Source organism: Anomaloglossus baeobatrachus, chromosome 2 (assembly GCF_048569485.1).
Source record: "Anomaloglossus baeobatrachus isolate aAnoBae1 chromosome 2, aAnoBae1.hap1, whole genome shotgun sequence".
In the NCBI taxonomy this organism is placed as follows: Eukaryota; Metazoa; Chordata; class Amphibia; order Anura; family Aromobatidae; genus Anomaloglossus; species Anomaloglossus baeobatrachus.
The window spans coordinates 334,656,345-334,672,336 of NC_134354.1; the positions used below are offsets into that span (position 1 = coordinate 334,656,345).

General features: G+C 47.8%; 1 protein-coding gene across 2 annotated transcripts in view; it reads left to right on the forward strand.

Annotated features, from left to right (window-relative positions):
* Nucleotides 1-3,003: 3,003 nt before the first annotated feature.
* Nucleotides 3,004-15,992, forward strand: part of LOC142291424 (transcription elongation factor A protein 3-like) — a 219,113-nt gene continuing 206,124 nt past the window's right edge. The window contains exon 1 of one of the 2 annotated variants that reach the window (XM_075335934.1): nt 3,004-3,281. In XM_075335934.1, coding sequence (XP_075192049.1) covers nt 3,213-3,281 — 69 coding nt within the window. In that variant the 5' untranslated portion in view covers nt 3,004-3,212. Of the gene's footprint in view, nt 3,282-4,018; nt 4,112-15,992 lie in introns of those variants that run through there. The other variant, XM_075335935.1, reaches the window with a different exon arrangement.

The window sequence follows — 15,992 nt, forward strand, 5'->3', positions numbered from 1 at the left end:
GACAGTTCACTGGGTGGCCATTGCCTGGTTCTATGACCCTGGGGGTCGCTTGAAAGGGGTTATATACAGGGGAATACTAATAAAGATTTTTTTGTCCATCTATGTAGATGGAGCTGCCGCTGCACAATCTCTCACCGCTGGGGCTGATGTTAATGGTAGCCTTGATGTTGGGCCCCCCTGCAAGTAGGGCCGGGCCCCAGGGGGTAGGTGATGGCGTTAGGAGCGGAAAGAAGGTAGGCCATACAAAAGATTGCAGTGTAACTGGTTTCTTTATTCACAGTGTTGTTATAGCTTTCAACCCAAAGAAGGCTGGTCCTCACCACTGGTCCCCTTAGTCCTAGTGCAGGTATGGTCACCTGGTGGCTTATTTCCCCTGCACCTGTCTCTAGTTGGTGGGTCCCCGTGGTTTGGAGCGTCTGGGGGTCCCCTCCTGGTAGTCTTTCAGTCTTTAGTCCGTACGGTGGGCAGTTTGAACCCTGTAGGGTCAGTGTTCTGTTTCAGTTCCTGGTTCTCCCGTCACTGCTGGTGCCCCCGGACTTTATGGTCAGTGAGGTTCTGGATGGTAATCTCACTGTACAGATTTTATCAGGTCTGCCTAGAGCGTTTGCCTGACCTAGGTGTTATGATCCAGTAACCGTGGAAGATTACAAAAAACTGCCATTGGTGAAAAAGCACCAAGAAACAGGAGAAGTTGTAACCTGGGCTGACTGCAATCCCCTAACTATCAGTCCACACTAGAAGTAGCCGTGGAGCGCTCCTAAAAACCTAGATACCTCGTCACAGCATGAGAAGCTAGCTACGCCTCACAGAAAGAAATGAGGAAATCTACCTTGCCTCAGAAAAGTCCCCAAAGGAGTAGATAGCCCCCGACATAAAAAGATTACGGTGATGTAGGAAAACACAATACTCAGATAGGAAAAATAGTTTTAGCAAAGGCGAGGCCCAACTAACTTGATACAAAGGAAAGGAAACTGATTGTGGTCAGTACAAAATCCCTGTAGAAAAATACCAATCTCCTGAAAAATGGCCCTGGAGGTCTGACAACCTCACCCCCACTATATCAAGTACTCCTGTAAATAAAGGGAGAACAAAATTACAAAAAAAACACAAAAATACAAAAGTGCAAATAATCAAGTTAGACAGGGAGAACCTCCCTTATCCTGCAGGATAACTAGCAAAGGGGGAACCCACATGCTCACGCACAAAAGAACCAAATTCCACCTGCAAGAAAACAAATACAAAATAAAGCAAAGCAAAACAAACACCCTAAGGTGTAAATCAGGAAGCAAGGAAAAAACTGACATCTTATCTGCAGAAGTCTTGCTCAGGGAAACAGGGAAGGTCAGAACTCCAAGCCAGGAACAGAGACTAAGGAAAATGCAATTATAACCGGCACCAGCAAGGCAAAAAGTGATCTCCTAGATAGACAAGATTTGTCTGCAATAGGACTTCCCTAATTCCCAATTAATGCTGACACCTGTCTGAGTCACAGGCCCAGACTCAGCTCCACCACCATTCCTGGCCACCAGAGGGAGCTCCAAAACAGCACACAGAAGACATTCACAACACCTAGGGTTCTGTACCCAGTCAGCGCTATGGTTGCAAGAGTACTTCACCGTACTCCTTTGGCAACCACACGCCTGCGCCTCACAGGTCACTGTTACACACTCCCGTCAGTACGGTTACGTCCGTCTCCTTTCACTTCCACTTACTGACTGTCTGACCCCCTCCTCCCTGGTTATCGTCTAGTGGACTGGATCGGCTCTACCCCTAGGTGGCCATCGATTGGGACCAACCCTAGTCTGTCACCAGTCCTTAGGGAAGGGAAAAACAGCGAATATATATGTGTTTTGGTGTTACCGGCACTGGTCTTCCAGGTCCCTGGGGGTAGGCCCTGCATCTTTGACAGGATGCAGTTCCTTGTAGCTCCTGATGGCTTAAAGGGTGCTACAATATACGCACAGGCTGACAATGGAGGAAATGGAATCCCTTCCTCTCCTCCGCAGCTGTGATCTGGTCGCAAGAACGGATCATAGTATATTGACATTTGGATCACACTTGCAGCAGAGCAGGAGCCAAGGGTCATTAGCATATTGTATCTGATGCTCTCGCATTGCATGCCATGTGCTAATGTGACTCCAGCCTTACTCTGAAATGCTGCAGTGTTTAAAAAAAAACAAAAAACAAAACATAGTTGAAAATACTGCAGGGGATTATGGGGACAGGTCCGAAGAGATGTCTCCGCCAGAATCGCCCTGTGTGCTTACCAAAACTAAAGATTCTCCCTATAACACCTAGGTGTGTGAGTCCGGAGAATGGTGGGGGCATGTCTTTTGGATAAATTTCCACCAAAATCTTCAATTATGAAAGGTTGCGTCATTTGTAGATATTTAGAATGAAAGAGGTCGCTGATTCCTACATGGTGGACACTGTGACAAGTATTACTTGCTCATTACTGCCTATACTATTATACTGCCATTGCAAATACATGGTTTGTACTGGTATTTTATAAATACTCTGACATGAGTGTCGTGGTTCTATCTTATGTCCATTGATATACTGTAGCTTGTACCAATACATGGGAATTCTATTTTGTGCGATATATACCAATATAATACATGCATTTTCTGCCCTGTATGGCAAATGTTTGTGAATGAGCAAGGCACAGAGGTTTAGTGATCCGTTCAGAGGAAATGTATAACTTGTACCTGATGTGACAATTATCAATTTGAATTGTAATTTGCATTGATTTATTTATTTCGTGATATTTTTTTCCATTGATCACATTTTAAGTTCTGATGTCATGAAATGTTTTGAAATGACGTGTCCAGTGTTTGTGAACTTCTATAGCACTAGTGCCCCATGTACATGTGGTTTGCTGTGTTTGGAAGTGTGTATCCCATGGAACCAGCTGTCACGGCTCACCCCCTCCGCCTGTGTCCGGCCCAAAGTCCTTGGTACTATTTTTAATGTGAGACACACCCCCTCATTGGCACTAGGAAAGACAAGCTTGTATACACTTAGCACAACTACATAGACACACAGAGACACACTCCACACAACACAAAGTGTATACAAAACTGATCAGATACGTGTTAATCACTATACAAAAACTTGTCAGTAGAAGCCAACCCCACGTCACCTGTGCATAGTATAACAAACACTGCCAGTGTGGCACACACCTAGGTTGGGGCTTCTTCTATACAAGACACATGGGGTCAGAAGAGGATCTACTGAAAATTGGCAGGAGGCTGGAGAAGCGGATCAGTGAGCAGAACAAAGTGAGTATTTTGGAGTCTATTACTAAGTTTCTTGATTGCAGATTTGAAATAATGTTATTGTCACTGAGTGCTAGCTCTTCAATTTAGTAACATACTGTGCATTAAAGCCCTACCCTTATTTTGAAGAACTGATGGAATCCATAAAAATGTAGCTTCACATTCCATCTAGATTCACCAAAAATGTGCCCTTGTAGTATGCTCACTGGAATCAATGTGGAAAAGAAGGCAAAACATAAACGTCAACTCAGGGAATACACAGCAAACTAGTCACTCATTACATGCCATGTGTGCCTAAGGTTGGGCTAACTTCTAGGAAATGGGCCAAGAGATAGTGCTCAGAAAGAAGCAAGCTACAAAGGGGGGGCTTCACACAAGTGTACTGGAACAATCCATGCATGACATGAGTAATTTGGAAATATTACAATATAAAGGGTTAGGAATAAATGTTTTCTAAGAGAGAAGTGAGTGGGCAAAGCCCTGAGAAAGAGGGAGTATAGCTTTCTCTGAAACATGAGAAGTAAAAGGGGGGTGGGGGGTGTAAGATATGAATAGAGCGCATAGAAAACAACTGAACAGGTGAATAAGATGCGTGATAGGGGGTGTGATAGGAGAAAACTGAGAATAAAGGGTATTATAAGCAGATTAATAGATTGGCACCGTACACAAACAAGCCATGCAATGTGCTTCACCGCTCGCTTCTAAATTGCTCCCATTGTTCAGATTTGTGGCAGAACAATGCAGAGAAATGTTTGGAATAAGTTGTTTCATAAATGAGAGCTCATAAAACAGAAAGAAACTGAATAGACTGAATGCAGAAGAACAACAGCAATGTGAGTAGTAGGTGTGTAGCTTGAACTAGTAGGCAAGGATGGAAATATGGAGCTGAGTATTGCTTTGTGACATTATTATCTAGAATATATGTTATTTTTCATTATTATAATTCCCTGCTTCTAGTATTCACCTTCTGCTGTGTGTTTAGTATGTTAGAAATGTTAATGGGCTGCTATTCATATACAATTGTTCCTCTATGTAAAGGGCCATTTACACGCTGCGACATCACTAACGATATATCGTCGGGGTCACGGTGTTTGTGACACACATCCGGCGTCGTTAGCGACATCTCAGCGTGTGGCACCTAGGAGCGACCTTAAACGATCGCAAAAGAATAAAACTTCGTTGGTGTGTGAGACGTTGTTCAAAAAACAAAAATCGTTGCCTGGTCAGTAGCGAGGTTGTTCGCCATTCCTGCTGCACCACACATCGCTATGTGTGACACCGCAGAAACGACGAAGATCTCCTTACCTGCGTCCACCGGCAATGAGGAAGGAAGGAGGTGGGCGGCATGTTCCTGCCGCTCATCTCAGCATCCTCTGCTATTGGTTGGCCGCTTAGTAGTGACGCCTCACTGACGTCGTTATGACGCCGAACGCACCTCCCCCTTGAAGGAGGGAATGTTCGGCGGTCACAGCGACGCCGCTGAAAAGGCATGTGCGTGTGACGCTGCCGTAGCGATAATGTTCGCTACGGCAGCGATCACCAAATGTCGCACTAACGACGGGGGCGGGTGCTATCGCGCACGACATTGCTAGCTATCGCTGGCAATGTCGCAGCGTGTAAAGCACCCTTAAGAAGTCAGAAAATGTACAGGTGCCATTATTTCTGAGCCAATCAGGATTGTAAATTCAAATATAAAATTAGACACTGAGCGGTCTGAAATAACCTAGATTTGTCCATACTAGTGATAAGCCACTGGCAGGGGTGTGGCAGAGGCTTATTTCCATCTGCCTAGTAAAATAAACATGCATGCTTGGTGGCGGCATAATTTTTCTTTTAACTTAGTGTAGATGTATGTATTTTGTACTAAAAATTAACTAGGTCTAATAAAACATTGTTTTACTTTTAAGGTTCTTAGCTTTCTTGCACTTTGCAGCAGATTTACATTAGGCCGGTTACAGACGTCCGTGTTTCAGGTACGTGTGACATCTGTTTTTAACACGGATGCCACACGTACCCATGTCATTCTATGGTGTTACTCACATGGCCATGTTTCCACATGGACCGTATGACCCCGTGTGGTCCCGCACACACACAGAGACAAGTCCATTTTTTCGCCGGTAGCACGGGTGTCACATGGATCGCACACTGATCGATATCGTGTGACATCAGTGTGACACGTACTGGAGAAAGCACAGGTGTTTTAAATAAAAAGATTTTCTATATTTACCTGTATCCAGCTCTGTTTTCTTCATCTCTGCTGCCTCCCACTTCTGACCGCCGCTCATTATACTCACTGAATATTCACTGCACTGTGGAGCTGGAACCCGGAGCATCGATGGGGACTTCAGTGCAGGGGACCGCATCGCTGGGGACAGGTGAGTATCCAGGTGTGTGTGTGTGTGTGTGTTTGTGTGTGTGAAGACATATGTGTGTGTATACTGTGTATATATATGTGTGTTCAGTGTATACTGTACATGCATGTGCGCTATGTGTGTTCATGTGATCGGTGTACCATGTATGTGTGTATACATATGTATGTATATGTGTAGCACCCCACGGGACCTGCAGGGCATAACTCGTCATCAGGGCAGTGGTTTTGTAGGGTTGCTGTGAATGGCCTGACCTGGCTCTGTGGCCCTGTCAGCTACAGGCAAAAAGAGAGTCAAAAAGAGGGGAATGGGGGTTTGCTTTGCAGCGCTACCCATGTTGCGCGGCCAGGGATTAGCCGCCGCTGTGAGATGTCGCTCTCCTCCGGGGCTGATGTCACCGCAGCTCAGATAGTCCAGCTCCCCACAGGTGGAGTGAGCCCCAGGGAGGACGGTGGTGATGGGGGAAGGGCCGTTAGCGCCGAAGTGCGGGACAGTGGCACCAGCAAATCAGAGTCTCACACAGGGGCTGCGGTTCAAGGTTTTTACTCACAGTTCATCTGCTGCGCCCGCAGAGTTACGGTCATCGCTGTGATGGGCCCCAGCTAATCTCAGATGAAACAGAGGTCACCGCCGGTGTTGTGAAGCGTGTGAGATCTTCTTCCTTGCGCCTTGTAGTGTGGATCCCCATGGCATGAAGCTACCTGGGGACCCCAGTGTCCTTGGCTTTAGTTGTTGTCCTGTACGCAGGCAGCGCAAAACTTGTTATGGACCCGACCTTGGCCGTGGCCTCTGTCTCTATCTGCTGCTGTGACTTTTGGTGGTGGGCAATAAGATGTGAAATCCCCTTTCCCTGCAGATGTGTTACAGGCCATGAAGGTTCCCCTAGCCGAGAGCTCTGCACCCTGACTAGCTCCTGTCCCGAAGGGGCTGTTGGGGGCTCACCCTCCAGCTACCGAGTTGCTCTTCTGTCTCACAGCTCCTCTTGCTCGTCTCCTGCTTCTCCTAATCCGTCCTGTCCAAACTCAGTGCTGTGTCATGGCCCCTGGTCCTGAGACTAATTCCTCCAGCCTCCCGTACCCAGGACCAGTCTGCTAAAAGCTACTCTCCTAAGGCTGTCTGCTCCCTTCTGTGTCCAAAACTGTTCTCAGGTTAAAACCCTTCTAAAGTTGAACTAAGTGTGATCGCTCACTTCCCAGGCAGCCCCCATCTTTTTGATGACTCATCCTACCCGGGAATTTCCCAGCCTGGCTTCCTGAGTAATGTAAATGCTGGCTCACTAACTGGGTGTTTATGTAAGTGAATTGTATAAGCTCCAAGCACCAGCGGTTAACCTCCTCTTATCCAGGATAAGCATTACACCTTAAGACAGATGCAATACTCTGTGGCGACTGAAGCCTCAGGGGCACCACATATGTGCTCAGTGTATACATGTGTGTGTGTGTGTGTGTGTGTGTGTACAGTGAGGACATGTAAGCTGTAGCATCGTGGGGACAGCATCGGCGACTCATCAGATTTCCCAATGCACTCTGATGAACCCGTGAAGTCACCGTGGTGACACCCGCTATAGCGCAGGTGTTTCGAGGGTGTCATTAGGATGTCTTCAGAGTTCATTGGGTGCAGTGACCTCCTGGACGTCACTTCACACACTGCTTGCTTTGCCTTGGCGGTGCTGTACCCAGTGCTGTCCCCTACGGCTTCAAGCTCCTCACTCCGGTGAATATTCTATGAGTATAATGAGCGGCGGTCAGGAGCAGGAGGCCGCAGAGCGGAAGAAAACAGTGCTGGATATAGGTAAATATAGAAAATCTGTTTATGTAAAAGGCCTGTGTTTTCTCCGCTACGTGTGACAAGTATACAAACACAAATGTCTCACGTGTGACACAAGCATGACACACGTGTGACACACGTATGACCATAACCATGCGTGTGAATTGTACCTGATTAAACACGGACGTCTGAAATCGGCCTTAAAGTGTGTTTTCAGGTTTCAGAAACCCCTGCTCCCCTGGCTGCAATTTGTTAAAAAAAAAAAATGCTTTACTCATCCTTTCCAGGTTGAAGGTTTCACTGACACTATTTCTAGTGTCTATTATTGTCTGTAGTGCTGAAGAAATACATACCTCCCAACTTTTAAAGAAGGGAAAGAGGGACAATTTTAGGCCACGCCCCTAACCACACCCATTATATAAACGGCCACACCCATATCCACTCCCCATCTACACCCATCCAGCAAACTGAAACTTCAGAAGCTGTCCGTGATCGCTCTGAGCCACCACAGATCAGCAATGTGCAGAACAGGCAGGGAGTTAACTACAGGGTGTGCAGGCGGCTAGGACCTAGGAGGAGAGCTGAACAGGGTGTGCAGGCAGCTAGGACCCAGGAGGAGAGCTGAACAGGGTGTGCAGGCGGCTAGGACCCAGTAGGAGAGCTGAACAGGGTGTGCAGGCAGCTAGGACCCAGGAGGAGAGCTGCACAGGGTGTGCAGGCAGCTAGGACCCAGGAGGAGAGCTGCACAGGGTGTGCAGGCAGCTAGGACCCAGGAGGAGAGCTGCACAGGGTGTGCAGGCAGCTAGGACCCAGGAGGAGAGCTGCACAGGGTGTGCAGGCAGCTAGGACCCAGGAGGAGGGCTGAGCAGGGTATGCAGGCAGCTAGGACCCAGGAGGAGAGCTGCACAGGGTGTGCAGGCAGCTAGGACCCAGGAGGAGAGCTGCACAGTGTGTGCAGGCAGCTAGGACCCAGGAGGAGGGCTGAACAGGGTGTGCAGGCAGCTAGGACCCAGGAGGAGGGCTGAACAGGGTGTGCAGGTAGCTAGGACCCAGGAAGAGGGCTGAACAGGGTGTGCAGGCAGCTAGGACCCAGGAGGAGGGCTGAGCAGGGTGTGCAGGCAGTTAGGATCCAGGAGGAGGGCTGAACAGGGTGTGCAGGCAGCTAGGACCTAGGAGGAGGGCTGAACAGGGTGTGCAGGCAGCTAGGACCTAGGAGGAGAGCTGAACAGGGTGTGCAGGTAAGGGTATGTTCACACATCAGGTTTTTGCTGTGTGGCACAATCCGGCGCCTTGCGGGAAAAACGCATCTGGGTTTTTTTTTGCCGCCGGGTGTGGTTTTTCCTCATAGACTTTTATTAGCGCCGGATTGTGCCGCATGTACTTGCGTTTGATCCGGTTTTTGCCTGATGCGGCAAAAATCGTCACTCCGGCGGTCGCACAGGACGCAGAGAGGAACGTTTTTTGCCAGCGGCAAAAAAATGCCTAGCGCCGGGTGCGGCATGGTGCATAATGAAAGTCTATGCGAGCCGGATACGGTGTCATGCTTCAAATGCCGGAAGCATGTACCGTATCCGGTTTTTACTTCTGAGCATGCCCAGAAGTGATATAAATTCATTGCTTGTCAGAAAATCAATCAATCACTCACTCTCTCTCAAACTCTCTCACTCACTGACTGACTCACTGACTCATTCACTCACTCTCACCCACTCACCGATCACCGGCGCAGGGCTGCACGGCTGTCACACTGCTCCGACGGCTTCTCCTGATTTGAAAATGCCGGCCGCTCATTATTCAATCTCGTATTCCCTGCTTTCCCCGCACACCTATGATTAGTTGCAGGCAGACACGCCCCCACGCTGAGTGACAGCTGTCTCACTGCAACCAATCACAGCCGCCGGTGGGCGGGTCTATATTGTGCAGTAAAATAAATAATTACAAGAAAAACGGCGTGCGGTTCCCCCCCAATATTGATACCAGCCAAGATAAAGCCACATGGCTGAAGGCTGGTATTCTCAGGATGGGGAGCTCTACGTTATGGGGAGCCCCCAGCCTAAAAATATCAGCCAGCAGCCGCCCGGAATTGCCGCATCCATTAGATGCGACAGTCCCGGGACTCTACCCGGCTCTTCCCGAATTGCCCTGGTGCGGTGGCAATCGGAGTAATAAGGGGTTAATCATGGAAGGTGTCTATGAGACACCCCCAATGATTAACCTGTAAGTGAAAGTAAATAAACACATACACCCAAAAAAATCCTTTATTTGGAATAAAAGACAAAAAAACACCCTCTTTCACCATTTTATTAAAATCAGCAAATACCCCTCCAGGTCCGACATAATCCACAGAGGTCCCGCGACGCTCTCAGCTCTACTACATGAAGCTGACAGGAACGGCAGTAGAACACCGCCTCTCTCTATCAGCTCCACGCAGCAACTGAAGGGAGTCGCGCTGTCAGCGGTGACGTCACTGAGGTAACGCTGGGTTGTGTGCGGTGAAGATGCGTGCAGGGTAGTGCCGGCGTGTGCGGTGATAATGCATGCGGTAGTGCAGGGGTGTGCGGTGATGATGCGTGCTGGGTAGTGCCTGCGTGTGCGGTGATGATGCGTGCAGGGTAGTGCTGGCGTGTGCGGTGATGATGCGTGCGGTAGTGCAGGGGTGTGCGGTGATGATGCGTGCTGGGTAGTGCCTGCGTGTGCGGTGATGATGCATGCTGGGTAGTGCCTGCGTGTGCGGTGATGATGTGTGCTGGGTAGTGCCGGCGTTTGCGGTGATGCATGCGGTAGTGCAGGGGTGTGCGGTGATGATGCGTGCTGGGTAGTGCCTGCGTGTGCGGTGATGATGTGTGCTGGGTAGTGCCTGCGTGTGCGGTGATGATGCGTGCTGGGTAGTGCCGGCGTGTGCGGTGATGATGCGTGCTCGGTAGTGTTGGCGTGTGCGGTGATGATGCATGCTGGGTAGTGCTCGCGTGTGCGGTGATGATGCGTGCGAGGTAGTGCCTGCGTGTGTGCGTGTGGGGTCTCTCTCAGCATAAAAAAAAAAAAAACCGATCCGTCACATCAGTTTTTTCACAATCTGAGATGGATCCGTTGCATCAGGCACAAAGCAGATTGTGCCTGATTGGGAAAAAACTGATGTGTGAACAGCAGCTCTGCCAGGCAGGGGATCAGTGGTCGGTAGCTGATAGAAGCATTGGCAATGCTTCTATCTTTGCATATTACCGGCCAGTGCTGTGCACCTGCAGGAGAGGACACAAGTCAGTGGTAAGTACACACTGTTTCCTCTCCCCAATGTCCTGATCTACCGTGGTGTGCCTGCAGCATTGAGAAGCAAACACTGTTTGATTATCAATGCTGCAGGGCAGGCACACACGATAGATAAGGACACAGTGAGTCATAGAAACAGCTTGAGGATCTCACGCTCCGGCCGGGGGGAGGGGGAGGGGAGGGGAATCAGCGCTGGGGAGATTCAGTTTTCATACCTTAGCAGCAGCAAAGAGCAGACAGAGACTAGTTTCGGGCAGAGCGCTCCGCTCTGTTATACTCACGTCACGTGTTAGGATGGTAGGAGGGAAAAGCAGCGAGGCGGGGAGAGAGTGGGTGGGTGGAGGCCGGGATACGGCCCTCCTGCCCGTGGCAACGGGACAAACAATGCAAAGCGTGATAGTCCCGCTGTATCCAGGACGGTTGGGAGGTATGGAAATATCAAGCGCTTCAGCCAGTAACTGACCTCAGTAATGGAGATAAGCAAACATTTCAAGGTTCGGATCACCGACTTTCCGACGAACATATCCGAACCCCATTAAATTCAATGGGAGGCAAAACCGAAGGCATAGACAACACCTTCGGGGGGGCCCAAAAGGTGCCAAAACAACTCAAAGCACAGTCATAAGCTTACTAGACAATTAACATAAGAAATATTGATGTGACAAGTGTAGGTCTGGTGGGCTGGGAGCCCTCATACCTCATGCTTTTCAACTCAGCCAGACTCAGGTGGCATCAATATTAGCTTCATAGAATGTTATTCATAGACAAATTTAAGGTTAGTAAGAGAGGTAGATGAGTGAAAGGTAGCTGCATGCCTGCCAGTCTGGGAAACCTACTGCTACAGGTAACACACAACAAGGAGACCCAATTAGGAGTCCCCATTACCATTTCCCAAAATTAGGGGCAGACACCAGGAAAGTGGCATCAATTGCCCCAGACTACAAATACCATAATGGTCAGGTATGGGCCATGCATGTGACAGGGTCTGGGCCAGCATTCACAGCATTCAAATTAAGAAAAAATTAAGAGTTGGGTGGATGAGTAAGCGGTGTAGGCCTGATGTGCTCTGAAATCCCTGCCACTACAAGCAACACACAATATGGAGACTCAAGTTGGAGTCTCCACATATCAAAAAATTAGGGGAAGACACCACTAAAGTGGCATGAATTGGCCCAGACTACCCGTAATATAATGACACAGCATACATGCATGGTACAGTACGTGGAACAAGGCCTGGCTCAGCATTTCTTGCTTAAGCAATGATCAGTAACAGGTGTATGAGTGACATGTGTAGGCCTGTTGCTCTGAGACCCCTGCCACTACAGGAAACACACAACATGGAGACCCAACTTGGAGTTTCCACATTTCAAAAAATTAGAGGCAGACACAACTAAAATGGCAACAATTGCCCCAGAGTACAAGTAGTATAATGGGGCAGCATGGGTACATGGGACTGGCCCTGGAAAAAAGCCTGGCCCAGCATCTCTAGTTTAAACACTGATCAGTAAGAGGCGAATGAGTGACAGGTGTAGGCCTGGTGGTCTGAGACCCCTGCCACTACAGGCAATAAACAAGGAAATCTACATTTAAAATAATTTGGCTTGGTGTGACTCAGGAGGAAGCAAAAGGAGGAGAAATACGAGGACTATTAGGTGATTCATACATACAAAAAGACAAATTGTAAAACCAACATTGGTGTACCTGTAGCACCCCAGGGGTTTGGGGGGAAATATTCATCAGCAGACAAGTGAGGGTCACGGGATGTCACGGGTGGCCCTGCCTGGTTTCATGACCCCAAGGTGTACACGGAGGTGGGTGGGTGGATAAGATTGATGGTGGATGTTGTTGTCGTGACGCCACCTGTGGTACGCGGTCAGGGATTAGCCGCCGCTCCTTTTACTGTCCTCCGGGGCGGATGGTAATAGCAGCAAAGATGGTTTTGCTACCCACAGGTGGAGTGGCCCCCGGGAAGGATGATAAGGGCTGTAGTGGTGGCGGGGGCTGTTGGCGCCGAGACACAGGGCGGCGGTGCCGGTAATAAGAGTCCGAGTCGGCTGCTGCGGTTCCAGGTTGTTTTACTCACTGTTATGCTGCGTGCCCGGGTAGTACCGGTTAGCCGCTGTGATGGGCCCTGTCGACCTCGGATAAGTTGGAAAAAGCCAGGTGCAGTACTCTGTGGCGACTGGAGCCACAGGGGCGCCACATACACAACATTAGATTTTTGTGCCACCAAGGAACTTGTTAGTAACATCAACAGCAGTAGCAACAGCAGCCACAGAAGCCATGACAAAAGTGTCACAGAATGCAATAATGCAAGATCAATGCAGCACACTGAGGACCAACGCCTAGTCTACACAGTCTGCAACTGGGGAGAAACGTCATTCGAGAGCTATGACTTGTTCACCTGTATAAAATTTAGGCAGTCTACCCTTTGAAGAGACAGCCGGATGCAATTATCCATCATGGCACCACCAGCAGCGCTGAAGACATGTTCTGAGAGAATGCTGCCAGGCATGACAAAACATCCAAGGCATGACTGTCGAGCTCAGGCCACTGTTCCATTTTTGAAGACCAAAATGCAAAATGGTCCAATACCCCCGATTTGATATTAAGCTCTAGATACTCCTGCACCATCCTCTCCAGTCGTTCAATATGTGGCAGACTTGTACTGTGTTCGGGATGGGCTAAAAAATGTGTGCCACAACTCACAGAAATTGCTTCTGCCACTTAAAACAACTGCCACTGCTGCTAATGTTTCCTCAATGACAGTAACACTCAAGCTTGCTTCCTCTGTCTCCTCCCACCAACCACAGACAACAGAGAGGGGTTTAATATTTTCTTCAGCTCCTGATTGTAGAGTACCCATCACCTCTTCCTCCTCGTCTTCCTCCATTTGTTCCTCAGCTGAGTCTCATCATGATTACCTTCTCCTCTGGGGGTTAACATTTGGTGACGAGGGTCTAGATTCTGCCCCAGATGCAACTTACATATATTTTGGCCAATGATGCAGATGCTTTCTTCCTCTTGTCTCTGTGAATCTTTGGAACAGACCTCTGATGCCCATGAAATAGAATGTGTCAACAGCTCTGCAGACTTGCCCATCTGTGGAAGAAGAGGAGGAGAATCCACTTGATGCAGCGCTTGCCATCCAATGTAGCACATGCTCTTTCTGGGCCTCATCTACTAGTCATACCGCTGTGCGGATGCCAATGAAAGGGAGTTGAGTAACTGGTCCAGTAGCAAAAGTTGTCAGTTGTCATTGGATACGACGAGGCAGTGTTTGCTCAGTAGAACTTTCAGTAACATTAGCAACTACCCCACATACACCTTGAACACCACACCTATTCCCTCTTCTACCACGACTTCAGTAATTCCCACTCATGTTTGATGTACCCATCCCCTCTTTTAACCAGACATTTTACAACTCTTAGGCCACACCTTTCAGTCACCTGTCACTAAATTAGCAATCAGTATTTACTGTGTATGCTGAAATGTCTATTTGTGGCAGGACCACAGAATTAGCATTTAGAATATATATGCTGAAATGTCTATTTGTGGCAGGACTACAGAGTTATCTATTAGTTATCTGCTGAAATGTCTATTTGTACCAGGAGCACAGAGTTATAGATTAGTATTTATCTCTAGTGATATATATGTGTTGGAGGCCCCCACACAAGTATCAAAATATTTTTATCTCTGCTGAAATAGTGTGGAAAAAACACATAATTATCAATCAGTAGTTATATGCTGAAATGTCTATTTGTAGCAGGAGCACAGAGTTATGATGTAGTATTTATCTCTAGTAATATATATGTGTTGGAGGCCCACACAAATATCAACATTTTTTTATCTCTATTGACATAGTGTCGCAGAATCACATATTTATCAACCAGTATGTATATGCTGAAATGTCTATCTGTGGCAGGCCGCAGGAGCACAGATTTAGCAATCAGAATTTATATGCTGAAAAGTCTATTTGTGGCAGGACCACAGAGGTATCTATTAATTATCTGCAGAAATGTCTATTTGTGGCAGGACCACAGAGGTATCTATTAATTATCTGCGGAAATATCTATTTGTGGCAGGACAACAGAGTTATCTATTAATTATCTGCTGAAATGTCTATTTGTGCCAGGAGCACAGAGCTATGAATCAGTATTTATCTCTACTGATACATATGTGTTGAAGACCCACACAAATATAAAAAAATCTTTTTATCTCTGCTGAGATAGTGTGGCAGGACCATATAATTATCAATCATTATCAATATGCTGAAATGTCTATTTGTGGCGGGCTGCAGGACCGGAGATTTAGCAATTAAAATTTATATGCCGTAATTTCAATTTCTGGCAGGACCACAGAATTAGTAGTCAGCATTTTGATGCTGAAATGGTTATTTGTGCCAGGAGCACAGAGGTATGAATTAGCATTTATCTGCAGGGATATATATATATATATATATATATATATATATATATATATATATATATATATATCAGCACCCTCCCCAATCTGTAGCAGTCTCAAAATGGTGTGGACACTGCATGTCCATTTGTTATATTCAGAGCGACATATCTCCCTCTCTCTCTCTCTCTTCTTTCTCTCTCTCTCTCTCTCTCTCTCTCCAATGATATACACAGTATATACAGCACAGGAGGGGCTGGGGGCTACAGTATATACAGCACAGGAGGGGCTGGGGGCTACAGTATATACAGCACAGGAGGGGCTGGGGGCCACAGTATATAGAGCACAGGAGGGGCTGGGGTTATAGTATATACATCACAGGAGGGTCTTGGGGCATAGACAGTACTTGAGGGGGCATACATATTAGGCTTATTTCAGATGTCAGTGATTCTGGTATGTATGTGCTAGTTTTTATACGTACCAGAATCACTGACCTATGCAGACCCATCATAATCAATGGATCTGCACACACATCAGTGATTTTTCACTGACAGTGTCTCCGTGCGGCGTACATGCGTATCCGTGATTGCCGCACAGAAACATGTCCGTTTTTTTTCTGGCATCACTGATATCCTACGGACCACACTACAGTGTGATCCGTGAAACATGTACCAGAAAAACACGGACATTTAAAATAAAAAGCTTTTTCAACTCACCTTCTCCGGCGATGCTGAGTTCGGCAGCTGCTCTCTGCTTTTTCCTGCCTGGTTCATTATGGCATGCATATTCATTTATGCAGCCATAGCCGACCCGGAAGTAGCTGCAGAGGTGAGAGAGTGGTGGCTGGATGCTGAATCGCGGGACTCTTCAGCACCACGGAGAGCAGGAGCAGGGGCAGGTGAGTATATGTCCA